Here is a 26,971-nt window from a genome sequence, read left to right on the forward strand (position 1 = left end):
TCAGGCTGTCATACTTGATAGTCGTAAGCCCTGAGTTTTTTTGTTTACATCGAGCACTGAATTTTCAAAATATAAAATTTATTAATTATTTCATGTTAAGCAATGGATAAGCTAACATTTCAGAAAGCAATTGATAAATTAAAAAACACCGAATGCAGGTATGTTGAAGAATCACTTGAGTTAACTCGATTTTTATGTTTTTTAATGATTTTTCCAGTTCTAAGGAGAAAATTCAGAAATTTGATCAAATTTATCAATCATTAAGCTCATTAGTCAACAACTCAAATTACTGTACGTATCTAAAGAATGCAATACAAGTATTACTTTTATTCTGTGAGGATAATGACTCAAATGTCAGAATTAGTGCTGAAGAGAATCTTAACAGAATCATCAGATATTGCGAGAAAAATCATCAATTGACGATAATAATGATTGAACTGTATCATGAAATAAAGAAAAACGGAAATGAACGGTAACATAAATTGCATATCATTATGACTCATGAATGATTAATTATGTAAATTTATTATTTAGATCGCTGAGGATATGTCTGAATTTATTTTCACATTATTGTCATCATATTAAGCATAGGAAGAGGAAAGTTTATGCACAAAACTTAGTTCCATGTATGCTTGAGATAGGAAAGAGGAGAGAAGCATTAGTGATTGAAACATTTGTGGAATTTATTAAGGCATTCTCAATGAATCTTCTTAATTGTCTTAGCGACTATGAAGTCATAAAACTAACGGAACTTTTTATTGACAATTTGTCTGTTGAATGTGCAATTAAAAGAAGGTGTGCCGCACAATGTATTGTGACCATCTTGGAATATTCAAGCAAAAAGGTGTTTGTGATTAAAACAGTCATAATTAGAGCACAGGAGAATTTATCAAAAAATCACGAAAATCATAATCCAGTACTAGGAACTTTGGGATTATTGCGACTTCTTGTGCCTCATTTAGTTGAATCAAATGATCAACATCAGAAAGTTATTGAAATCCTCGAAACGTGTCTAAACTTCCTTAAAAATGAAACAAATCATTCCTTAATTAATGCTAATTTGGAAGTTGTCAATTCAATTCTAGTTTCAAGTATATCCAACAGTGAAATGAAAGATATTCTTTGTGATGATGACAAAATGGTCCACAAAGAGATGCTTTTATCAAGACATACAGCAATTTTAAGTTCATCCTATGACTCGAGAAAGTCAAGTGCTGAAACCATTAAAATGCAAGATAGCTTCCTTCAAGTTCCTCATTACTCTATGCATTCTACGCCTAACAAGTCAATTGGAGATTTTAGTGACGTTGAAGGTGATTCCTTTAAATCCACAGACTTTGATGCAAGTGTTCCTACATCATCGTCACCAAATGCTTTTCAAAATGTCATTGGAGCTGCGGAAACAATGTCTATAAAGTCAACAGACTCGATTAATTCATTTTTCAATACAATTTTGACACATTCGAATACAGATGCAGTCACAAAGTTCTTCAGAAAGTCATCGACAGACTCGCCAGTTCATCAATCAAAAATAAGCGAAAGTGCTGATGAAAAGTCATTGGATCTTTCCTTAACTAATATGAAAGATGACAGCATCGATGTCTTTGATTCTCAAACATTGCCAGAAACTGGAGAAATGGCAATTGAAGATGATACACTGGAACTGACAGTCGATACAACAGAAACAGCTATTATTGACTCAAAAGAGCTTTATATTGGCTCATTATATGATCAATGTGTGATTGACTATATTGTTCGATTAATATCATCAAAGTTCCTACTTGATGGAACTCCAAAGTCATTAATTAGTGACCAAATTATTCGAGTTTCAATTAAAAATCTCGCATTATCTGTGATTAGTGTATGTGTTGAACTTAGAAAGGATGTGCTGTTAATGAAATTATCAAAAGACTTTACTGACGAGTCAATGATGGTTGAGAGCTTGTTAAGTTTTTTAATAGATGAGGATATACGATTGGAGGAAGAAGATAAAAAGAAGAAAAGTGGTGAGTAAAGAAGGAGTTTTTAACGGTTTTCAAAAATTTGAATTTTGAACGTTTTTGTAAAATTTGAATTTTAAAAGTTTTGTAAAATTTGAATTCTAACGGCTTTTTAAAATTATTTTCTCTCATCTAGGTATTCAACCGGAAGCAGTACAGTCGACATCCACTGACCCTCAAAATTTCCTAGAAATCAAAGATGACCACTTTGGTGAATGCACAACCGCTACATTCCTGGATTATTTTTCACCATTAAATAATAATTTAGATGATCAAGGACTAATTTCACTAAAGAACCGAATGTATGAAGAAAAGACTAAGGATCGTGATGAAAGCACCAAGAAGATAAATCGAGAATTATGTCAGTTACTGTCAAGATCTGAAGGAAGTGACTCAAAGAGATTAGCTCCAAAGATGGAAACAACTTTAAAAATGCCAGATGATAAAGATTGTCAATATGTCGTTGATGTGCTGTTATATGCTTCACATGGAGATCCAGTATTGAGAGCTAATGTCTACACAATTATTGGCACTTTTATTAAATCTGTTTTGGAACGAAATCTCGACTATGACAAAGTCATTGACAGAAATGAACATGTGAGAAATTCTTTAGCATTTAGCACACTTATCGACCATTTATTAAATGGAACTAGAGATGAGATTAATTCGGTTGTAAAGCAGACTCTCGTTGCATGGGAAAATTGCATAAATCTCATGCTGCCTGTGATGAATGAATCAGAAATTGAGAACGTACTAAATAAATTATTGATGATTTCATGCAACAAATATTGGTTGGTGCAATGCAAGTACTGTGATGTGATAACTAAAATAAATATTGAGATGCTGGGTAGTATTATTGGTGGTGATCGAGCTGATTCGTATGAGGTGAGATTTATTTTAATCTCGAGATTAATTTTAATCCTGAGATTTATTTAATACTTTAATCATAGCAACACAAACATCCTTTATTCAGTTACTTCCGTTTGATTTTCCAATGTCTTTTCCATCAAATTATGTAAAGAATTCAAGCTTATATCTGCTTCCGATTCTACTTTTGATAATTTTAACATTGTTCCTTCTCTGAACAGCTTTTGAGCTAGGAATTGAAAGACTTCATTTACCGACGACTCTTCCTTGTTGATCTCGAAATACTTCATTCTTGGCTCCCAATCTTGTTTTGACTTGTCGCAGGAAATTCTTCTTGACTTTGACTGTGCATTGTTTCCGCATAGCACGATTGGTATTTTCCCATTAAATGCATTTATCCGACGGTACCAATGGAATACATTGTCATAACTGTTTGGTGTTGTTACGTCAAATAATATTAATGCACAGTCTATATTTTTGAAGAATGAATCTCTGACATTTCCAGTTGCTTCCTCACCATCTGTGTCACGGATGTTAAATGCAATTGATCCAAAATTTGATGAAAATAAGACATTGTATGAATTGTCGGTGTTGATTTCGTGCGTCATTTTTGAGACAAAGTTGCGAATTAGTGAGCTTTTGCCTGTACGGACATCTCCAATGACAATGCACTTAAAATTTGGAATGTCTGATAACATTTTTGCTTTTTTTGAGGAATTTTTTGATGAATGGAAAAATGCAATGGTTACTGAAGTTTAAACGGTTAAAAATATTTTGAACTTTTAACGAAAATCACCAAATTCTTGTAAAATTCAAAATTATTTTAACCGTTAAAAATTCAAATTAATTTATTGATTTTTATCAAATTTAGACATTATTGCTGCTTTATCAGCAAAGCCATTACTTACTTAAATATGCTAATATTATCTTCCATTCTATTTATCTTCCACAGAGACTAATTCGTCAACAATTGTTTATTCTGATCAAGGATAATGATTTTCGCGTAAGAAATCATTCAAGTGAGTCATTGTCAGATTGGATTTCATATCTGAATTCACACAACCAAAATAGTCATCAAAATGAGGATAAGAGTTCAATAAAGAAGTTTATTGAGGAAAATTTAATCAAATCTGAAGCTTTAAGCATTGATTTATCGAATGGACATAAACCGTACATTGAGTTGAAGCTGTCGACGATACTTTATGAACTGAGTAACATGTTGATGGATTTAAAGGACAAAAATCAGCAATTTGGAACAATTCATGCAATTAAAATTCTTATAAGAAAATTTGGTCCATCAAGTTATGCTGGTGTATGGAAGGAATTTAATATCCTGAATATCTTATTGAGCTTTATTAATAAAAATCCAGGTATGGCACTCGACATTTCATGTCAATGTGATATGCTGGAAATCATATCGGCCTTAATAGCACATGAGTGCTTAAATACAGGCAAAGTTAAGGACAACAACAACGAATTTCTTAAACATTTAATGAAAATTCTCAACATATATACGCATTTAATTAGTAACATGAAATTAGTGATAATTCCTAAGACTATGGGCGATCTCTTCATATCATCTAAGGAACATCCATTTGTTAATAATTATGGACATTTCAGCAGTGATCATTTTTATCTTAAATTCTACTTAGTGCTGAAAAGTTCATATGAATCATATCGAATGACTATTAATCCTGATGCTGAAATTAAGCTTAGACAGTTGCTGCATTTTGCAATGATTAATCTGCAAATTTTATTGGAATCAAGGATGATGGCTAAAAGTGATAATGAGCTGATTGAGGAAATTGTTGGATATTTAAATCATCTTATTGGATTCCAGCCTGAAGATTCTATCATGACAACTAAAGTGCTGTTGAAATTCTTATTCCAAAGGAACTACCACAACAGAAAAAGTGATATCGATGAGCTGTCCAATGCTGCTGTCATTTCGGACACAAAAACTGTTTTTGAGAAGTTTGAGACTTTTTCAACATTCGATTCCGTTTTGGTGACACAAAATTCTGATAATTTAATTAAACTTTTTGATCCTTTGGTCATTCAGTCACTGAGGCTGTTCACTAAGTCTAATGCAGTTCTGCAGACAAAAGTTCTCGACATGCTATGCCAATTATTAGAATTTAACATAAATTACATGAAATTGGATGCAAAAAAGGTTTTTGTGGACATTGTGATGAAGCAGGTTGACTACATTGAGGATGGATGTGTAGTTGACAGTGAAATTCTGGCACCAAAAATTGTCGAATTTTTAATTCATTTGACAAAGCTAAAGGACAAGAAAATATTGACCATGCCAAAAGTTATCAACATTATCGACAACATGCTTGCATCTGCGAATAAAGTCACTAAGAAAAGTGGCGTGAATGCCTTAAAAGTCTTAATTATTGACTTATTCTTTCACAGCAACAAGATTCCTGCAAATTGTGAACCAGAAATAATTGAAGCATATTTTAAGGACATTAATGCACAAAGGGAAGTGGCAATAAGCATGTTGATGAAGTTCATCCATTTCAGTGAAATTCAAGTCTGTTTTGAGTGGATTATGATGAAAATTAAGGTTGTAGAGTCAGACATACAGATTGATCAGAATGAGCTGTATCAAAATTTGGTCCAAAATCTAAAGGAAGACTCAGCTATTGAAAGTTCTTTTATATCCTCAATAGCTAGGAATATTCTGTTAGAAAGCAAGAACTTTAAGACAATAATTGGACATTACTGGAAGTTGCTGGATTCTCAGAATGATAATTCATTGGATGTGCTGATTTGCCTGCAAAATAACGTCATTAATATAGCTGAGGAAATTTACTTAATTAATCATATAAGGCTGTATCATCAGAAGCAGGAAAATGGCGGGGATGCAATCATGAAGTTCCTTAATTCTCATTTAAACTTCATCAACTGTCTTGTCGGAAGTGAGAATGTCAACATCCAGAAATTGAACAAATTCATTCAATTCCTGAAATTCGACAAATATGCAACCTTAAAGCATCAATTGACGGAGCTGCTGGATATCAAATTAACTCTCGAAAGTTCACGTGACATAACCTTAAAGTCAGTGATGCATTTCTTCCTATTGCTGGATATAACATCGATTGACATTGACGAGTCACTTGGTACTTCCACAATTCCTATCAACAAACCCAAAATGCTTAGTCAGTTCCATAAAAATCTCTTCGATGAACGTAAACAAGTCAGCGACTGGGAAAGCAATGAAATCATGAAATTCTTTAAGGATACGCACAAAATTGAGATTCTACTTAAATATTCACATGATGGATTACTGCAAAGCCTACTTGAGGACGAAGAAATGTCAAGAATTGTTATACGTAAACTTACAGTCGTAAAAATATCAACAAATAGACTCAAATTTATACTCGAAAATGTTCATGATAGCTGCCTTATTGATTCCTTAATCTTCCTGATCTCATTTGCATCGAACAATGAGTCAAAAGTTCTTCAATTTGTGATTGTCAAGAAACTTAGTCTGATTAAGAATAAAATGATAATTAATGCTGATGAAAATCCCAAAATATCAACAGATGAGCTGGAAAGGATGAAGGCAAAGCTGGTCGACTTTAAGTTGGACAAGAAGTTTATGATTCTTATGGTCACGATTAATGACTTAATTAAGTTTTTGAAGAAGGATGAGAAAATTGATGTCGATTTTGCAGAAATGACCAAGATTATCGACGAAAATTGGCTGTTAAAGGAAGTTGAAGGAACTTTAGCCTCAAATTCTGGAAAATCATTAAGAATTGCGGAAGTTTTGTATGAAATTAAGTCAGAATCAAAGTTATCAGCACTATTCAGCCATGAAAGCTTTAATATTGACTTACTGTCGTCAATCATCCAAGTCAGCTTTGAGAAAATGCTAAAAAACTTCAGAATTGATTGCATCCAAATTAATCCACACCTTAATTACATGAAAGTATCGCCTTTGCTGAGAGTTGCTGTAAATTACATTGGAAGTCTGTTGGATGAGAATTTGGACAATGAGAAGGTTGTTCAGGTAGCCAAAATACTGCTTAAGCTTATGGACTCAATAAGGACTCTACATGACACAGCATTAATCTATGTCGAAGCTAAATACGTCGAAAAGTTCATCACTGATAATGTCCTTAAACCATCAATTTGTGAAGCACTGCTGAAATTCCTTCAAGTTATGATCAACAAGCTTAATGACGTAGAACATAAGGACATCCTTGTTATGGCCATTCAGTCAATAATTATGAATGAAATAGTAAATGTTAAGGAAGTCGATGACAACTTGATCACTTGGATCTACAATCTATTGCAGACATCCCTAATCAACACAGACTTCAAAGCTAGATATCAACATCCGCAGTTATTCGATGAGCTTGAAAATGAAGCAACAAAATCTCAAATTGAAGTATTCAAGCAGGCAATTTTCATAGCCAAACTTCAGGAATCGTACACAGACGGTGAATTTCGATCGATTTTCATTTCGTCACATGCTAAATATTTAATAGAATTGTCACTCGACATGTCACGCTATGTCCTGCGGATGAATAAATTTTATCAATTTACCGTGACTCCATATGAGATACTTTTGAGTTATCGATCGGGTGATGACTTGCTGGATAAGACGAAACTTAAGCTGAAGCAGATTCCAATAGAATATCTTAGTGACAGTGACTTACTCGAACGATACGTAAGGAGAATTAATCGTTATGGATTTACGCAGCGGCAGGAATTTGAGGAGATTTTTATGACACTTTTGGTGATGCTGAATCAGTTTAATGACATGCAGGAAGCTGAGGAACAGTTTTATATTAAACAGCTGTGCCTGCAGACGAACATTGATTTACTACTGACATGCTATCGACATACATCCAATGATATTATAAGCAGGTCCAATTTCGCACATATTAATCGACATCCTGAAAATTGGTCTAAAATTGATGTCATTGGGGTCAAAAAGCTTCATCACATCCAGGAGCTTTTAAGCTCAAAATTGAATGTCTTTTATCAGCCGAACCTGGAGAGAGTCGATGGACATAACAACGTAATCATGACTGATTCTTACGACATGAATCAGTTCTCATTAAATTATACATGGAATATGACAAATGAAGTTCCATTGAAGAAGACTAGCTACCTTATTAAGAATCTTACATACGTACATGCTGAAAAGTTTGGCATTGACTACAAAAGTGCTTTACATTTAGTTTATGATATCATGACGCAAATGATTGATGAACATTCAGCTTTAATTTTACCACAACTTGCTAAATTGATTGATGTGCTTGACAATAATGATCAATTCCGTTGGATTAATAAGAAGATGTTGGCTATGCATGAGTCCATCTGTACTGAGGATACGATATCTCATCAATACATTGTCTACCTTTTATGTCGATCATCTGCTGTGCTGGTTCCTTCACTTAGTGAAATCCAGCAGCTGATTGCTATTATTAATAAGTATCTTGGATGTAATCACATGTTTGTAAGGAACGCGACATTGCATGGACTTTTGTGCCTGTTTGAAGCTTTACATAAAACAAATACAACAATTGGGGGTATTAATGATGAGATTAAGCTATTGCGAACAGCAATTGTGAATTATACGAATAAAAATGGAATTGTTTATGAGTGTTCAGCTACGTCATCGACACCTAAGCATGATAAGCTTGTCTGGTCTTTGAACTTTTATGTTATTGAAAATACTCTCAAGTTCGGCGACTGTAATGAGCTTTTAATAGACACAATTATATCAGCTAATAACGTGCTGAAAAGGTCAAATGACATCGATTTATATTACACGATCATTAATGTAAGTATTACTGGTTTTTATGCTTGTAACGGTTATTTTTATTTTGAATTTTATTCTCCTATTAAAATTCAAATTTTTTTTGACCGCTAAATTTTAAATTTATTTTAACCGTTAAATTTTCATTCATATGTCATAGGGTCTCGAGCGTATCATCATAGTAGACCCCGAAAACAGACTCTTCAGAGAAAAGATTGAGAAGCTTTCAATTGATTTGATTAAAAATGAGAACAAAAACTTCGCTTTGGGTGGCTTGAAGCTTTTAGTCACCTGCATGTATATTGGATCTTTAGAGCAACTTGAAAATACCGAAAAATCAAATGGAATTGTGCAAGATGAGCCGGAAATTGTGATGCAATACACAGAAAAAATTGATATATTATTTGGAAAAATTAGAAACTCAACGCAAGATGAAGCTGAGATCTTTGGAAGGGTATTAGGGCAGATCCTGAAAGACTTGCTATCACCGAATGAAATTTTGACGAAAATTATTAAGGAACTGCTGATTTTGAATCAGTCGAATACGAATACAATCGCAATTATTATTCATCAAGTAAGTTATGGACATAAATCCATCAATTCCTTGATTAACAAATTTATCTACTTCCAGGTTTTCAGAACAGCAATCGACTCATCATTCCTTCCACTTCTTCAAGAATGGCTGATCTGTTCACTTCCAAACTTCCTCAACTATCCACACCATAAGAAATCCATGCAGTTCCTGTCTCTAATCTTCATGTCATCAACCTTAAATCAGCACCTCCTTAAACTCTTCCCAATCATCCTCGACGACGACATTTCAATTACACAATTAAATCGACTATTTATTGTTAGTGCTAAAGACTTTTATGGACGTTTATCGAATAAACAGCAAGTAGCTTTTCGTGACGCTTTTAGACTTTCTCGTATGCAGTCATCATCCTCGCCAACAAAAATGTTTAATGAAAGTTTATTCCAAGGTTTATTGAAAAATCTATAAAGTATTGATATTTAATTAAAGTTATACCTTTATATTATGCGGATTATGACTATGCTTTGAATTATACAGTCGTTATAATAATTTTAATAATATTATTCCGTCACAGATTAAAATGTGACAAAATTTATTTAAATAAATGAAGTTTATTTTATTATCTTCAAAAGCATTGCTGTGCTTATTTTGGTAGTCCGGTACAGTTCAGTAAATTACAGAAAAACTTCGTTCAGTTTAACGGCCAAAAAATATTTGAAAAATTAACGGTCAAAAATAATTTAAAAGTAAACAGTCAATTTTTTTTTTTGAAAATTCCACGGCTGTTAAGTTTGAAAACACAGATTGTACAGTAAAGCTGCCTGCTTGACTTTTTTCTACAATTTGCTAGAAAATTATTAAATTTCCTAAAGTAAAAAAAAAACCTTAATTTGATTATAAACGCCATCAATTTTCACATTTTCAATAGATATATACTTTTTTTTATTATAGGATAATTTTAGCTAGCAACAATTGAATGAATACCAGATGAGAGTAAATAGTAGACTATTTGTTCAGAATATAAAATATTAATTCCATTGTTATGTTAGAGTCACGAGATAAATTACTAGCTTGTCGATGAATAACAGAAATCAGTTCATTATCTAATGCGTTCATATAGATTGGCGAGAATAAAAGCTTGTTAGATCCAGCCAAGTACTTAATCTGGAAATTGAATGGAAATTAAATTATATTTTTAAAATTTAAATTTTAACGGTTTTCAAAAATTCAAATTTTTATCGCAGATTTAAATTTCAAAATTAAATAAACCGTTAGAAATTTATAGGAACTTACATTTTCACCTAATGTGACACGAATACCAATTCTTCTTAATTGATTGACAGCCATTAAATCTAAGAATGGAAGCAAAGCATTTCCACAAGCTTTAGCAATAGGTTCAGACAATTTTGAATAATTTAAATGATCGTCAGTAACAGGAGCATCATCCGATTCCAATAAGAATACTTCACACCATCTCAATACTTTTGTATGACTTTGACTCGTTATGTCAAGTCTCGTTCGTATACTCTCCTTTCCCTCAAATGATAAGTCATCAATTGGCGACGTTACACCGAGATTAAAACTTAAATCATCATCAACCCATTCAATTGATACAATTTCCTCGACCTCCTTTTGATCGTCATCTATCGGTCCGCAAGGAATCTCAATATTTTTCATATTTTTCAGTGCATCGCGAATACTTTGCATTTTTGTTGAAAAGATTTGTATCATTAAACCGTCCTCAACAATACTACATTTGCCCTTTAAGCCGCTACTTTGCTTTAATGCACCATTAAGAATGAGGAAACTAGCTCCAGTTCTAATTCTACTTTGACCTTGAATATTAATTGCTTGTGTTGAATATGATAGCGATTCTGATGAACCAGCGTCGATATTCTGTATGCACACTAAGTGACCGTCGGCTTGTCTGCTAAAATCAGCTCCAAATGCTAAAAGACTGGAAATAAATAGAAAGGTTTATTAACGGTAATTTGGAATTCAAATTTTAACGGTGTTTTGAAATTCAAAACTAAATTTTTGAAATATTCAAATAAAAATTGACCGTTATTTAATAAAAATACTTACTGATCTGTTGAATTATTTAAAACCTTCATGATTTGATCAAATCGGTTACGTGGAATAAAAACTGAGGTCTTTTTCTCTTCCATATGTATGTTAAGACCCTTTGTAATTTCAATTGTATAAGAAAAATTTCTAAAATCGACTAAAAAGTTCATAATCGTATTTCCTGCAAGTGAGGAATAAAATGACACAATTAGCTTTAGGACTAAAGAATTAAATTAAATTAATCAAGATTTACCGATTTCCGCAAAAACAGGTTCACGGTTGATATTTGATAAAATTGGTGTTGGATAATAACGGTAAAGTGCTGTAAATAGTCAACGCATTAGAAATCATGGCAAAATACATTAAATCCTTATCATTATTACCTCCTAATCGTAAAATTAATCTAAGTGGAAACAGTCTGCAAAAAATAATCAGTAACAAAATTTATAATTAAATTAATTAATAATTTTAACAATTTAATACCTCATCCACGGAACTTCCCACTTATGAACAAGCAATCCTATCAAGTACGGACTTTCAGGTAGCGTTAAACTCTGCAAACACTGAAATGTCGGTCTGATGTAAAGAAAACCTGCGGACATAAGTAAATATAATTAAATTAAGAGCTTCCCACGCAATATCAAAAAATTTTTACCTCCAAAAGCTCCCAAGAAATTGTTAGATATTGCCTGACTATAACCATACTCTTTAATAATCACATTACTCTTATCAGCTTTGCTGTAAATTTCATTCAAATGTAAAAATACTTCCTTCGGTAAACATTTCATGTCATCATTAAGTTCCAATAAAATCATTATCTCATCCTGTCGTACGGCCAATAAGCCTGATGTTGAAAAATTTATAACAGTTTTGTTGGTACAACAAATTACTATGAAAACGAGAATGAATGTAAAGAGAAAATATGATTAGTAGAACATGAAGTAGCTTTATCGTTTGTTTGAAGATTACTGAGAAAAATGTGGGTTGGATGATTTTGTGGTAAATTTAATTTGAAGCTTCTATTTTCACTTCAAAACCTTTCAACAGTTAGCTTTCTTGAGTATGAATTTGTACTGATTTAGATTTGAAGATTAAAAATTGCTCAAAACCTTATAACAGTTTCGTTGAAAATTTGTACGGTTTTAAAATTCAAATTCCAAATTACCGTTAAACATTCAAATTTGAAAAATACGTTAGAACAATAATCAATTTTCTCAACATCTGAAGCATAAAACCAAGCCTATACTTACATGTGACAATTTTAACAGTAACATAAAAGTTTTTTGTAATTGCAAATTTTAATTCCTCTTGCCTGAGACGTTGAAGTAGTAACAAATTATTGTCAACGTACTTGTATTCACTTTCTTTTATTAAAATTGGTGGTAATTCATTTGCCGGTTCAGGTATATAGCTATTGTTCTTCTCATTAATGGATGGTAAATTAAATTTTGGTTTTTCATAAGATGAGCGTGATGCAGATGTACCGAATTCTTCATCTAAATCAGTTCCCGGTCTGATTCCGTCACTAAACATAACACTTTTACGTTCAGCTGATGATCGTGGATTGCCTGTTGGACGTTTAAGTACACCACTTCTAGGTACCATAACAGTCAATGGCGGTGAACTTGCATCAATTTGCTGCTGTACGGGTAATGTACTACAATATTCACTTGGATTAGCTGGATTTGGATGTTTTGGTTGACTTTGTTGGTTTTGTTGGGCTTTAAGGAGAATTTCATGACATGGACTACATATCCTGCCTTCTGATTGTAAATAATGAAGGAAAAACTTTTCATTGCAACATGCCGAACATAAAAGTAAGCCACAAGCTCGACAATGATGTCGCCTTTTAATTAACGAGAACTTTTGGTCACATTGCATGCACTGATTTGTCATATTATCAGGTATCCAATATGGTGGAACTTTTCCTAAATCTGGTTGCGATGTTAAACTTCCTGTTGAATTTGATTCATTTACGGAAAAGTCTTCATTTGATTGTGATGGTAAGCATTGAATTGATGCTGACTCGTCTGTAGAACTTGTTGACAGTACTGGATCTGGATCGACAATTTCTACTTTCGGAGCTTTTTCTACAGCTTCTTGTGCTTCCGATATTTCTGAGTCTTGATGTTCAATTTCGATTGGTTCTTGTGGATCATTTGTAGGCTGAATAATTTCGTCAGTTTCAATGACTTTGGCACCGTCGTCAGTTTCTTTGATATTTTCTTTAGTCTCAATTTCTACTTCCTTACTATCTTCCTGAACCTCAATAATTTCTGTTGGCTTTTCGGCTTGCTTATTGTCAACTTCCTCAACAACATCTGGGCTCTTTTTCTCCTGAATTTCAAGAGTTTTTTCAACAGATTCCGCAAGTTTCACGACAACTTCTTCTTCCTGAATTTTTTCTAAACTTCCATCAATTAAGGAAGCTGCTAATAGGTCGTCCAATTCCTGTTCTAAAGATTCAAGTTCTGCGTCGGAAATATCGTCCATAGTTGATTCAAAATTATGTGACATTTCTTTAATGTCAATTGGCTCTTCTACAATTTTTTCTTGTACGACAGGCTCGTGCACTACATTCACTTCCTCATTTTCCTTAATTTCTTTTACTTCCAGTTCTGGTTTATCCAGTTCCAATTCTTCAGGTTCAGGATCGTATTCAGTTGGTTCAACAGTTTTAGTTAGTGTTAAATCTGACGTAACTGGCTGATCCGGTCCATCTTCATCATCATTATCAAATTCACATTCATGACGATTTGACGATTCCTCACTAATTAGTCGTTTCGATGAGTCATCTGTGTCGAATTGAGAAACATTAAGAGGAATTTGATCACTTTTTCTTATCTCATCATCTTCGCTTTGAATATCATTACTATTACTACTGCTGCTCGTTGTGTCTGTTGCTGATGAACTTGTCAATATTATACTCGATGTTGCCGTGATTTTATCATCCATACTAATTGATTGATAATTTTCAAGAAGATTAAATGATCTGCTCTCCATTTCATCATTTATTTGATATTTTGCTGTGCTAGTTTCATCATTAACTTTACTTTCATTTTTTGACGATAACAAAGTTGATTCCGATAACTCTGTAACGACGCAATTGAGGAAACAAAAGAAGTAAATATGTTGTGTCGAAAATCATCTCTAGTCACTGCCGGAGATTGACGTTAAATTTCATTAATCGATTCTCAGAACCATACAAATTAAGTGTCTCAAAACCATATAAATGTTTTCAATATTGAAATAATTTGTATGGTTCTGAAGAGTACATACGAACATCATCCAGTGATTGATTACAGCAGACGTCAATCTCTGGGTGTTTTTTGTTGACTTGATGTGTACTTTAACATTAAGAATTACTGCACAAAAACAACTTACCTTTATTGTCGATTGATAAATCTTCATAAATTATTGTTGACGTCGATACATTCCCGTTCTCCTCCTTTTCGCTCTCCTGCTGTAATACACTGTCTTGATTATGCTCTTGTTGTTGCTTTGTAATTTCATTATTTTGTATTTGACTTTGTGTTTCTGTATTAATAATTGGAAAAGTTTCTTGATTCTCATTTTCCTCATTTTCTAGCCTATCTAATGCACTATCAATATCAAATATATATAGCTGTTTATTATCTCCCATCTCAAGGATATTTTAAATAATTAATTAAAGCACTAAACTAGACATTTGATTATAAAGATTTTTTTATAAAATTTTCGCGATTTTACAAACGGGGTATACTGAAAATAGAGATTTAAATTTTAAACGACCGTTATGAGTAACTTGAAAAACTTTGATTTAAAAATATTTTGATCGTTATTTTTCAGAATTTCTATAAATTAATTTAATTTATTTTATTCAACATTCTACTTTAATTAATTATTCTATTTGGCTACTTTCACTTCTGTTTTTGGGTCTTTTGATTCTGGTTCCTTTGATTCCTCGGCATCCTTTTCAAAATCAGCTAGGTTTATCCTTGTTGTGCCTACTTTTTGATCATGCTCCTCTAACATTTTGTGTTTGAATGATAAATCAGTTCCTTCAAGTTGCATATGAAAACCTTCTTTATATGCATTGGTACGTTCATTTTTCCATTTATATTGCCAATATCTCACTTCCTCCATCGTCGTTCCTGTCATTTTTAAAAGACCAATTGAAAATGCTCCTGCAATTAAGCCTAAACCACCTCCAACTGCACCTCCTGCAACCATTCCTTTTGGACCCATCTGGAAAATATTGTACAGTACATTACAAGATATCAGTAAATAGTTATAGTCTGTGCCTACCTTCCATTTATATATGGCTCCAGTGGCCATTCCACCGATAATATACTCAAAGATTGTGAATTTATTTCTATAAACGGATATAGTTGTGGAAATGCCGACATACATAGTAGCAAAAACTCCCATCCTCCAACCAAACTTCCAGCCGCCTTTAAAGAAATTCATCACTACTGATTCCTGGATCTTCTTTTTAGCGTCTATATGAGAAGCAAATGCTGTTGCTTGATTCCTTTCCATAAACTCCATGTATGCATTTTTGGATCCAAGAAATCCTAAAAGGAACAACTTCCAGTTAAAAGTTTCAATAAAAAATTAATTAAATTACCTCCATAACACATTCCAGTGAATAATCCTAAGAATCCAGCATTATAAATTGAATGAAGCTCAGGAGATATGCTGTCATACTCATCTAATTGAAACATCATCTTTAATCTGTCTAATCCAGTTTCTGTGTCGATTTCCTTATATCTTTGAAAACTTTTGGATGTTTTAATCTCTGGATCGATGACATCTTGATCAATTACAGCATCAATGGGTCCCGCGATTGCCAATCCATACGCTGGAAATCTCACGTATCTCAGTACTTTAGAAAACATTTAAATTCACTTTTTTAAGATCCAGAACAGCCGCACGTTCAGGGTTTGGTAAGCGCCGTAAAGAGAGTTTGTTTACAAACAAAAGGAATTTTTTGCTCCACGAATTTTTATTAAATTAATAGTTAAAATGTCTATGACAGCAAAAGCTTCATTTGCTGCATGCTGTATAGCAAGTGTTTCTATCATAGGATTCGTGCATTTTCGACAAAGCATGGATAGGTAAGTCAAAAAGTTAAATTGAAGGAATTTGACAAAATTTTTTGTGAAATTTGAGTAATTTAACTGTAAGCCGGTATAATTAATGAAAATTACATGATTGCTGTGTGAAGAACCTTGAATAAAACATATTCTAACCTTAACTATCTGTCAAAAAGGATTAAAATCATTAATTACATAATTCTATCAAATTGTACTTCCAGAGCGAAACTTAAGGAAGGCGTTTACCGAGACATTGAGAGACAAGCTGTGAGGAAAGAAATGAACAAGACTATCAACACATACAATCTCCAACAGCAAAAGGAAATCGAGAAAATACTGCGAAAGGAACAGGCAACTCAAGAAGAAACTTTATCAAATTAGATTCATAAGAAGTGGCACTAGAAAGTCTTAATAAATTTAGGAAGCTATTTGTATAAAAACGGCACGAGCATTTTCTTTTATAACGACCAAAAATTGTTATTTAATAATAATATTATTTTCAAGATTTTCTAAATAACGATATAGGACATTCAGCCTTGAATATAGAACAGAAACAATTTGCGTCAGAATTCCGTTGTCCACAAGTGCTTATTTAGTTATATTATAATAAATTCCAAGGATTTTTACTTGACATTCACATCGACCCACGAAATTTTCTGCGAACAATATCGAACCAGATGATTTAATTAATACCGACGTTGTTAATAAAGTAAATGGCGTCATACCTTCATACTGAACATTTATTTAATTCAAATAATCGCGAAGAAATTTACATAAAGTGTTATTAACTAGCTTAATGAAAGAGTGAATGTTGCGTGACAGAGCTGGAAGTTGGGTGAAGTCATTCGGATGAAAATAGAACTGCAGAGAAATTTTGTTGTTGCCTTGCTTCTGGAAATTGCTAGAAAATTGGAAAATTTAATTTCTGTAAAATTAGCTGTTGTAAGGTTTTAACGGTTAAAATTTAAATTGATCTGGAATTGTATGGTTTTTTGAATTTAAAAATCGTTGAAATTTTATTGATGAAAATCATAGAAGTGTTTGAAAACCATTCAAACTCACTTTAGATTGAACAAATTTGAATTTTGACAGTTGAAATTGAATTTGAATTTTTAAATTTTAACGGTTTTATACAACTTTTTAACTTATTGCAGCAAATCTAAAATGCAAGTGTCAATCAAGAGTAATAACATTTCCACTCAAATGTAAACCTCAATTTCGAAGCTTTTAATTCTGAAAATAGAAATGAAAAAATAATTTTCAACACGAAATCTTTCATCAAATTACTTTTCTTTCATTTATTTACACATTAGATTTAGGTATTTATTATAAGAGAGCTTTTTTTAAAATGTAAAGTTTACAATTAAGTGCAACTTATAAGCTAATGACTTAATGACATAAACATAAAAAATAACGACAGGATAAAATTCAATTAATTCTATGAAATATATATAATTTCTTTTAATAAGCTACAATTTTTATATTTTCTTAAAATGGAAATGCTCCATTATCAAGAAATAACTCTTTTTATTGAAAATATAAATTAGAGCATTTTTATATTTGACTCTAACTACTTTTAATATTAAAAGAATTTCATTTCCACCCTTGCCTTTATATCAAAGTTGTTTTTTTGTCGTATCTTAGCGAATGATATCGTTCACTCATTCCTTAAACAATTTTCTTTTCCGTTCCTTTATTCCATTTTACGTGTCGTGTTAACATACTAAATATTTTCAGGGTAGTTCATGCTTCACATTTTAAATCTGGTAGTTTATGTGTGAATTAGGTCTAGTTTGATCAGTTTTGAGTTTGACTGGCTGGCTGAGTCGCAATTTTGTTGACTTAGTAAACATTGTGAAAGTACAAAAAATAGTTTTTTGAAATTTTTAGGTTTTTAAATGTGGTAACCAGCATTAAACTGGTGAAAAGTCATTAGCAAAGTTAGTTAAACAGTAACAATATGGAGAAAACTCAAAAACACTAATAATTCACTGAAAATTTCAAAAATTTACAAATTTGGGAAAAATTGTAATTAAATCTGAAGACTGTATTGAAAGCATTTAAAAACCAGACATCTGGAGTAGTAATTGAGGTAAAGTTAGAAGTTTTAAAATGTAGAACATGGAAACTAGTAGAAAAAAGTCAAAATTGAGGAAAAGCTAAGATTTTTTGAAAATATTTTCTGGATCTTTCATAAAAACAAATTTACTGATTCTAAGCTTTAATAATGCGCTTTGTCAACTTCATCTTTACTTTAGCTATACATTTTTTCTTCATATAAATATATTTTATACATATACAAATAGTTTTTCATTATAATTTTTTTGCTACTCAAAAGAAAGAAAAATAAAGGGAAAAGAGTGCGATATACATATAAAAAAGAACCGGTGTAATGACCTAAATTTCGCAGTAAATTATCAAGCACAAAAAGAAATTTATCACGCTAGTATTATGTACATTTCCTTTTTAGAAATGAAAATTTTGTTGTTTCTCTTACTTTTGTCCATTATATGCCAATTTTCACAACTTTACTTAAAAATATTACGCTAATTTTTATGGAATCCGCTGATTTATTTTGAGGAGTATTATATTAACATTTATGCTTTACTTTATTATTATTATTTACTATTATTCCTTTCTTGAGTATCAAAAGGACACTGAAAACTTTATTACATCTATTATCTTATCATAGAATACAACCCTCTTAAGTATTCAAGACCATTTCTATATATTTACATACACATTCTATCGCTTACCTTGAAAAACATCAGAATATAAACTTTTCATGCTCTCTTACAGCTCTTTTATACATTATCATCATGATCACTCGTTTCTTTGACGTATTAATCAATTTCTGTCTATTATCTACGAACTTAAGGCATTTCGTTTTATTTATTTTGATTGTTAGTGACTCAATGATTAGACTAAATCGAATTATTTATACATTAATCAATTTTAATATGATAAATTTGGGGGAGATTGAGGATTAATGAAGAATTTCACGGGAAATTATGAATTAACCTCAACTTCCCCAAAACACAATCACATTAAAAAATAATATAAACATTTAAAAGAGTTAACAACTTATTCAAACAGCTATCGATATGCTTAAATGAATGACAATAAACAATTGTCCTAAAAGGCATATTGTAAAGGCAGTTGGATTATAGAATGATGGTATATTCAAATAATTTGCTGAATCACTCATATTACAACAACCAGCAGCAAAATTCAATACAGTTGGATAATAATCATTCCAAAATTGAACAGCACGATAATTAAGTGATTTGAAGTCACTCATATTGAATGACTTATCGATAATAAGAATACCGGGATCCTCTTGTGTAAATTTATCCCATTTTATGTACACACCAACTTGTGTTGGATTTGTAAATTTACAAAAATTAGCCCATAGTGTCATGATGATGTCTGAGACACGTTTATCAGCATTATCCCAATGAACGTCATTATTTGATGTCCAATACGGCAAGCCCCAAAGGAAAATTTGCTCAAAACCGTGTGGCACACCAACATCATCGGGTATATCAATCATTGTACGTGGTTTTAAATCAAATCTGTAGACATATGTGTCAGTTAATCTTGACATTTGTGCAGCCATTAAGATTGAAGGTGCATAATACTTTCGATCATTTAAGAACGTCAAATACAAATTCCTTAATGTTATTTTATCTTCTGTCGGTGGATATGGTCGATATAAAAAATTGACAGCTTCCACAACGATTTGATTGTTTCCAGCACACATCGTTTCATTATTCTCGTATTTTGAGAAGTCACTTGCAACAACATCATTAATCATCGTGTTATACCTAATATACATGCGTGCAAAAAAAGGAAATAAGGGAAATGGATATAAATTATCAGCATTAAAAATCTAATTAATTTGAATAAAGTAAATCTAATTTATGCATTGAGGTCTACATACATATCCAAGTCAATTCCTTTTGTAACCATGTCTTCAGCAAATAAATCGTACGCATCTTCCATGTCAGTAAATCCAATTAAAATTGGAATTTTACGCAAAAATCCTTGCTCAATTAGATTTTCTGGCCGATCAGCTATGAATGACATTGTTTGGTTGCTCAAGCCTGTAAAATGGGAGGTCATTTTAGTATTATTGATGCTGAAGTAGCTACATGACATACCCTCATCAACAATTGGTCCCCATCTTTGATCTTGTGTATTCTCAACAAGAATCTTTGCATCAACACGTCTTAAACAATCCATTAACGATGATGTCGGTCGACGAAAACAAGAGAATGCGTGCGATACTTTATCGACAGCTCTTGAGTAATACATTGCCGGTCTAACAGAAGTGCTGTAGTCATTATCATATAGAAGTGATGTTCCACTCATAATGACTGCTTTATGAAAGAGATCTTTTGACCATTCTTTGGATGTTAGATGAGCGCAAACGGATGTGGCACCTGATCCATGCTGGATATAGACATAAATATGTTAGGAAATAGTTCAAATTCCAAATTGTGATCAAAACTTACCCCCATCAATGTGATGTTGTCTTCATTTCCACCAAATGCCTTAATGTTCCGCTTGATCCATAGGAGAGCTGCTGACTGATCCATAAGGCCATAATTTCCAGGTGATTCACCATCAAGTGTCGTAAAGAATCCAAGAATATTCAACCGAAATGCAATAGTAACAACAATAACTTTCTGCTTAAAAACTAACTGAAATGGATTAATTTCAAATGGACTTCCATTTGAGAAATCACCGGAATGAAGGTATGCAATAACGGCAAAACCATCTGAAGGTGGAGAGGCTGAAATGACCAAGCATATTTGTGTTTATTAGTCATTTAATTTCACCCAGTTATAGCTATTTATTAGTAATTAAAAGTTCTGCTCTCGACTCTATATATTTTGTAGAAAAAAAAAAAAAACAAAACAAAAGTTAGGAAAGGACATTTGTAATTTTCTTAACTTCCGTTTGTTCCACTTTATATTTTAACTGCTACAGTTATTCGAGTGTAAGAGTTAAAACTTAATTGTGGTGTGTTTCAAGTTAATGAGTCATTTTTTGTTGGGATTTTGTTTTGGTGACTCAAGCGATTATTTAGGGCTATTAAATGTACTTCAAGAGTTACTGTGTTAAGGTTAGAGATAAATGGTTGATTAAAATAATTGAACATTTAAAAGTTCAACTGGATGTTTTGATGATTTAGGTTAAATTTGAATTTTTAAGAATTTATCATCAAATCTAATAGGAATTGATTCGGTAATAAGTTTATGGCTTATCTAAGATGATAAGTGATCTCAATCAGATGTTACTGCATTAGTAAAAGCTATATTTTTGTAACTTTTTAAGAAAAACAGAAAATCTTTTCAAAAATTCATTATTTTAGTTAATTTCAGTATTTCCTTTATATCCTTTGATACAAGCTCCTGTCAGCCACTCAAACTCAACTGCCCAGACAATCTGAACCCCCCCAATAATCATTTCCTTTTCTAACAAAACAAGAAACTTTGCTAAAACTTAAATTAGTTCCACGTTTTTGAAAATTTATGGCCCAGTGACATATATACGACACACGATACATGCACAACTTTCCTACCCTATATCCAATGCTTTGAAGTGAACAAAAATTATGGAGAAGAAGGAAGGCGGTCGAGTGGCAAGTAACAATAATAAAAAATAGTCTATTCCATAGCAATTAAGAAGTTAGCAACTCAACGGCAAATATCAAGTGCGTGTCATGATTTCGTTGAGCCAATTATTCCATCGTACAGAAACTGAGCAATTTAGAACTTGAATATATGGTTTAATTAGCCAAGCTCTGGCATTCAAGACACAAATAAAATGAGTAATGTGAAGAAATTTTAAGGATTAATGGTCGAAATTTCACAGTTATTGGGACCATAAAAAGCCACATAAAGCACAACTTAAAAACTCAATCGTGAGACGACAAAGAAGAAAACTTTTATATAAATAGACTCCTTGGCATGCTACAATGTTACGATATTAACGGTTAATGAACCTTTTATGTTCCTACCACATTGGCTATAGCACACATTGGAATGTTCACTCGTTTAAAGTCTTTACTTGACCGTTTAATGTAAGAAATTGAAGAAAAAGAAAAGAAAGAACATTATTACGACTTTAAGTTTGAGAAAACACGAGAAACACGCAAAGGTAAAGGAAAAATCCTTGCTTATTTTTTCTTTGAACTTGCCACGCTGTGTGTTCCTTCTATTACCCTTTTTATGGTGTCCCGCGTTGTTGTTGTTGCGATAGTTTTAAAACAGTGAAAATTATAAAGTAAATAGTTTGAGAAGTCATTGGTGATATTAATGTGGGTTACTGGTTCACATTCATATGCAGATGTTGATAAGAATTCTGAAGAATTCATTAAAAAGCAATTTTGATTGTATTTAAGAGAGTTTAAAAATTTAACGGATTTTTAAAATTTGAATCTTTGAAGAACAAATTTTAACAATTTTGTAAGCTTGCTTGAATCAACAAATTGATTTTTATGTCTTATTTACATGATTATGCGTCAAAACTCTTATCTCCTCAGCTGATTGCCTATCAATCAAACTATATAAATAACAAATCAGCTGGTTTAATAACAATGACCCCCAGTAATCAATCGAACAAATTAGATTGATATAAGGCGCCAGACATAGTCAATCCAATTGTTTTTCTTATCACAAATTACGTATTTGCTGCATAAAAATAAGTCCAAATAGCAAAAGTCACAAAGAAAACAATTACAATTTCCAGCGAAAAAATTGTTTAATTACTAATTTCGCTTTTATGTGACGCAATTCTCACTAGCATCAAAGATCGATCACAGTGCACCATTAAAATGTAAATGTGAATTTTTAAAAACATATAATTTACACACTATACCATTCGACACGCGAAAGTGCATCAATAAGAAGTACTAAAGCAATAAAGTTTTTTTTCTTTCCATTCCTTTTTCCTGATTTTTGTTTGTAGATAGCATTCAACAATCTAAAATTTTTCTATTCACTATGTGGTCGCGATGTGCAGCTATGATATAAAATCAATTTAGAAGTTCTATCCTTCTTTATCGCGATTTTCTATTTCATTCTTGACTCAAACTATGGAAATAAAAAGTTCGGTAAAATTGAGTTCATTGACAAAAAAAAAGGAATGAATATAAAACAATACAGACATACAAGTTTATGTATATAGTTTGAGCCTGAGATAGGAGGGAGCAATAAATGAAAGCATGGTGAGGAAAAAAAGACGAGCATGGAATAAAAATCAATTTCTAAAGTGACGTCAAGTTGTGCGTTGTGATTTATTGGGTATGGGAGGTGTAGGTATGGATTTTGGGTAGCTGGGATAGGGAATGTGGGTGTGACGGATGGTCAAATGTTAGATTCGCATTCGAAAAGCTCAAGGTTTTCGGAAGGGTACCACTAAGTTGCTGCATTAACGGGAAAACACGAGGATGCCCTGACGACACTGTCCAATTTACGGCAAAGAGTCCAATTCGCCGCATTGTTTTACTCGGATCATCTATCCATCCTTACCCCCAAAACATCATAACTGAATCAACCCAAAATTACAATTAAATTCTAACAATCTAAGGTTATACCTCCAAAAAATACACAATTAGTAGCTATCCTCCCTCATTTCATGCACCGAACTTTCCATTAACTGTCATTTTTCACGAACGTCTGAGTGTAACTAAGTCAATATACTTGCATTTTTCAGTTTGTTATGTTCGATATTCAAATTTTTATGAATCCTTTTTAAGTTACACCCAGCAATACCCGAAATTCATATTTATATTATAAATATCGAATTTTTATATTTTTCATGATTTACGATAGGAATGTGTGAAGCAGGCTCTGTGAAGGTGAATATTAAGCAATATAGTATGGAAAAACAATTCGGAATATCCTTCAAAATCCACTTTTCCTCAAAAAAAAAATTTCGTTTCCTTTCTGTAGTGTAAGAAGCAATGGCTTATTATCGACCATTCGATAATAAATCACAGAGGAAATTATACTCGAGTTATATTAATCAAGCAAATTTGAATGATGAAGTATTAAGCTACTGCTGAAATACCTCTAGACTCTGTAAGATTCTAATGCTAAAGTGGCAGTAAAGTATGATATTATCTTGACTTTGATCTGCAGCTACTTTTCACGATACATTTCAATCAATCAATGTTGATTTGAGGAATATCCTTGAAGTCAGAATTAGAGGTTGGCTGGGGAATTTCTTTTGGAATCTGAACAATTTTTTGAGTTTGTGTTGGATGGAAGTGATTGTTTTGAGGTTTGGTTGAGGTGGATATTAGTTGGGAAAACTTCTGGAACATAATCGATAGAACTGGCACTATGGGACAGAAATGAAACAAAAATTATTTTCATCGTTGATAGTCCCTAATATCCCATTTATGGAACTGCTTACTGACTGCAAAACGTTAAACTGACGTGAAGTGCTATCATCACCAGTCACTGGTTTGATAAAAACTTTTGAATTTTTTTTGTTTGATAGCTATGTATAGGAGCTTAATTATAGAATAGAGCTCATTTACAACTGCATGTTGTGTTTCCGTTTGTCTGAGCCTCTACAGTGAAACATGGACGATATTATGAAGGAATCCCTTTTAGATACTATCAAAACTGAAAATTTGAACAAGCTTTGACATGATTCGGTCTTCAGGAATAGCAATAAAGTTTATTGGATATTTAAAAGCATTTTGTAGCAACCTAGACTTGAAGTCGGAGCATAGTTTTAGTAAGTAAGCAAGGATCAACAGAAAATCTACCGGATCAAATTTCCAATTCATCAAAAATCCTAAATAACCTCCAAAATATATCAATCTTAATTGGCAGACGGAACCCATCAATAGAATCAGCTTTAAGAGACGTCTCGACAGATCATGGATCAATTGATCCGTCCGACCAGCGAAGTAAGTAACTATATATCAATCTGTTCATTAATGTACATTTTTCTGATTCCAATTTATATTCCACACATAAGAACTAAACGACCGTCTATGACATATGTCCTTTTCATTGCTGACGAGTAAATGAGAGAAAAGTTCATGCATGCAGCTATTCTTTTATGGAAAATAGGAGAGAAACTTTTACTTTCATCGTTCAATGTTCCTTATTTTGTGCTTCAATGTGAAAATAAAATAATCACGAAATAATGAAGAACTTTTGTCTGATTTTCAGCACCATTGACAGATATACATTTCTTGTTCCTAACGAAAAAACTTTAACCAAATCGATTTTTCCATAAAATATTTTTTTTGAAGCAAGGCATGAAAATAAATTTAAATACAAAAACAATTAGAATATTTTTCATTGTATTCTGTTTTGGGTGGCTTCAAATCACAGAGCGTTAACTAAGGCATTGGGTTATGTAAAGGAACAAAAAAATTGAATGAAAATATTATATGCACTATATTTTCCGTTCAGGATTTTCTGGATACAATTGTGTATTTAAAGTGCACGCTATATACACCGAAATTGTTCCTTCTTTTTTTTACCTTCCCTGTTTTAGTAAATGTGAATGCTTTATTGTTTTTATGCCAAAGTTCTACTACTGCTTTTCGTATTTTTATTTATATTATGTACATACCAATGTAAAATTATTCATTCCCTTATTTTTTTTCGTTGGATATAAATTTTTTTAGTGAATGGAAGTCGAGAATCCAGTTGGCAGTCAAAAATGGTATCGAAGAAATGAATAGCAGCGAAGAACCGGCAATTAGGAGATTTGAAGCGCATTCTCTGATTTAAGTGAGCATTGCATTCCTAATTTCAGGTTACTTGGTTAAAGGATATCCAAAATACAGGGTCCAATAGAACTTCAGGTTCAGAAATAAAATCTCCCAAATTTGATGAAAATATTCCAACGGTCGTTTAATATTTAAATTGTATTTATTCCGCTTTCATAGTTTCAAACCCCTTTTTTGAAATATTTAGTCTGTTTTCAATTGTCAAACAATAAACATCTTTTACATTGTAAAGTGATTTATTCTATAAATCAAGAAGATCTTCAGAGTACGAGCTACATCTACAATCAGACAAACTGATTACAAAAGCTCTATTAGATCAAAATCTCAAAATACGCGCAAAATTCAAGACAGACAAAGAAAGTTCATTTTTTGACAAATAAATAGATCCGAGCATTGATTTTTTTCCCCGAAGAGAGTCTACTTACCATCTGGTACAAAAATATTTAAATATAAACAATCCTCACTGAACTGATCACTAGCAATATCACTCATCATATCATCCATGTCCATAACTTTATTAAGTAATTTATTCAGCACTTGAGTGTGCTTTGGTTGTGGATTATTTGTATTTTGATAACAATTTGGTGGGCCCATTGAGCCATTTTTAACACCATCCCAACTGGGTAATTGTTCGACGACTGGCGGTGCAAATCTTAATCCTAAAATTGGTGGATGTGCATATGGAATTCCCATATATGCCACAATCCTTTGAGTTCGATACATTTTCATAAGCATTCCGGATATCATTCCTTGATTCGGAATCTTTACCGTTGGTGGATCTCGACACATCACTTGGAAAATTAAAATACAGCAACACCATAATATTCGCGAAAATATCATTTTTTCCACAAATTACTTATTTCCTTT

At 32.2% G+C, this 26,971-nt stretch overlaps 4 protein-coding genes and 1 long non-coding RNA gene across 6 annotated transcripts; 2 read left to right on the forward strand and 3 right to left on the reverse strand.

The window, feature by feature from the left end:
- Positions 1–32: 32 nt before the first annotated feature.
- Positions 33–9,808, forward strand: htt (huntingtin). Its single transcript, XM_070646560.1, has 7 exons — positions 33–158; positions 218–472; positions 535–2,006; positions 2,137–2,885; positions 3,820–8,679; positions 8,816–9,229; positions 9,287–9,808. Exons 1-7 carry the CDS (start codon positions 103–105, stop codon positions 9,653–9,655), a joined length of 8,175 nt encoding a protein of 2,724 aa, XP_070502661.1. The 5' UTR covers positions 33–102; the 3' UTR covers positions 9,656–9,808.
- Positions 9,809–10,076: 268 nt separating this feature from the next.
- Positions 10,077–14,984, reverse strand: Sara (Smad anchor for receptor activation). Of its 2 annotated transcripts, none has more exons than XM_070646534.1 (9): positions 14,639–14,984; positions 12,505–14,346; positions 11,910–12,143; positions 11,738–11,846; positions 11,638–11,672; positions 11,508–11,576; positions 11,273–11,411; positions 10,481–11,144; positions 10,077–10,351 (listed from the first exon to the last, which is right to left on the reverse strand). In XM_070646534.1, exons 1-9 carry the CDS (start codon positions 14,895–14,897, stop codon positions 10,193–10,195), a joined length of 3,510 nt encoding a protein of 1,169 aa, XP_070502635.1. In that variant the 5' UTR covers positions 14,898–14,984; the 3' UTR covers positions 10,077–10,192. The 2 variants fall into 2 exon arrangements, with proteins under 2 accessions (XP_070502635.1, XP_070502634.1); XM_070646533.1 differs by having other exon boundaries at positions 11,273–11,435.
- An 87-nt stretch (positions 14,985–15,071) lies between these two features.
- 140up (RPII140-upstream gene protein) lies at positions 15,072–16,176 on the reverse strand. Its single transcript, XM_070646535.1, has 3 exons — positions 15,864–16,176; positions 15,542–15,810; positions 15,072–15,481 (listed from the first exon to the last, which is right to left on the reverse strand). Exons 1-3 carry the CDS (start codon positions 16,132–16,134, stop codon positions 15,140–15,142), a joined length of 882 nt encoding a protein of 293 aa, XP_070502636.1. The 5' UTR covers positions 16,135–16,176; the 3' UTR covers positions 15,072–15,139.
- Positions 16,177–17,752: 1,576 nt separating this feature from the next.
- Positions 17,753–26,944, reverse strand: LOC139095396 (acylcarnitine hydrolase). The gene is made up of 5 exons (XM_070646729.1): positions 26,530–26,944; positions 20,850–21,130; positions 20,496–20,787; positions 20,276–20,438; positions 17,753–20,159 (listed from the first exon to the last, which is right to left on the reverse strand). The coding sequence occupies exons 1-5, from the start codon at positions 26,942–26,944 to the stop codon at positions 19,421–19,423; spliced, it is 1,890 nt and encodes a 629-aa protein (XP_070502830.1). The 3' UTR covers positions 17,753–19,420.
- Positions 25,046–25,540, forward strand: LOC139095398 (uncharacterized). The gene is made up of 3 exons (XR_011544867.1): positions 25,046–25,092; positions 25,191–25,267; positions 25,339–25,540. It is a non-coding gene; the product is annotated as an uncharacterized lncRNA (long non-coding RNA).
- Positions 26,945–26,971: the final 27 nt, after the last annotated feature.

Source organism: Chironomus tepperi, unplaced genomic scaffold (assembly GCF_022539635.2).
Source record: "Chironomus tepperi strain 1889 unplaced genomic scaffold, CSIRO-AGI_Ctep_v1 contig_364, whole genome shotgun sequence".
Taxonomy (NCBI): Eukaryota; Metazoa; Arthropoda; class Insecta; order Diptera; family Chironomidae; genus Chironomus; species Chironomus tepperi.

What these genes read in the sequence shown, in the direction of transcription:
- htt (XM_070646560.1), top strand. Translation starts at nt 103, where the DNA reads ATGGATAAGCTAACATTTCAGAAAGCAATTGATAAATTAAAAAACACC. An exon ending in AGATAAAAAGAAGAAAAGTG is followed by an intron (nt 2,007 to 2,136) that starts GTGAGTAAAGAA and finishes TCTCTCATCTAG; the next exon opens with GTATTCAACCGGAAGCAGTA. An exon ending in TCGCAATTATTATTCATCAA is followed by an intron (nt 9,230 to 9,286) that starts GTAAGTTATGGA and finishes ATCTACTTCCAG; the next exon opens with GTTTTCAGAACAGCAATCGA.
- Sara (XM_070646533.1), bottom strand. Translation starts at nt 14,897, where the DNA reads ATGGGAGATAATAAACAGCTATATATATTTGATATTGATAGTGCATTA. An exon ending in TACTGTTAAAATTGTCACAT is followed by an intron (nt 12,144 to 12,504) that starts GTAAGTATAGGC and finishes TCGTTTTCATAG; the next exon opens with TAATTTGTTGTACCAACAAA. An exon ending in TTAAATAATTCAACAGATCA is followed by an intron (nt 11,145 to 11,272) that starts GTAAGTATTTTT and finishes ATTTATTTCCAG; the next exon opens with TCTTTTAGCATTTGGAGCTG.
- 140up (XM_070646535.1), bottom strand. Translation starts at nt 16,134, where the DNA reads ATGTTTTCTAAAGTACTGAGATACGTGAGATTTCCAGCGTATGGATTG. An exon ending in CACTGGAATGTGTTATGGAG is followed by an intron (nt 15,811 to 15,863) that starts GTAATTTAATTA and finishes TGTTCCTTTTAG; the next exon opens with GATTTCTTGGATCCAAAAAT. An exon ending in GAGCCATATATAAATGGAAG is followed by an intron (nt 15,482 to 15,541) that starts GTAGGCACAGAC and finishes AATATTTTCCAG; the next exon opens with ATGGGTCCAAAAGGAATGGT.
- LOC139095396 (XM_070646729.1), bottom strand. Translation starts at nt 26,944, where the DNA reads ATGATATTTTCGCGAATATTATGGTGTTGCTGTATTTTAATTTTCCAA. An exon ending in AAATATTTTTGTACCAGATG is followed by an intron (nt 21,131 to 26,529) that starts GTAAGTAGACTC and finishes TGGTCATTTCAG; the next exon opens with CCTCTCCACCTTCAGATGGT. An exon ending in ACAACATCACATTGATGGGG is followed by an intron (nt 20,788 to 20,849) that starts GTAAGTTTTGAT and finishes GTCTATATCCAG; the next exon opens with CATGGATCAGGTGCCACATC.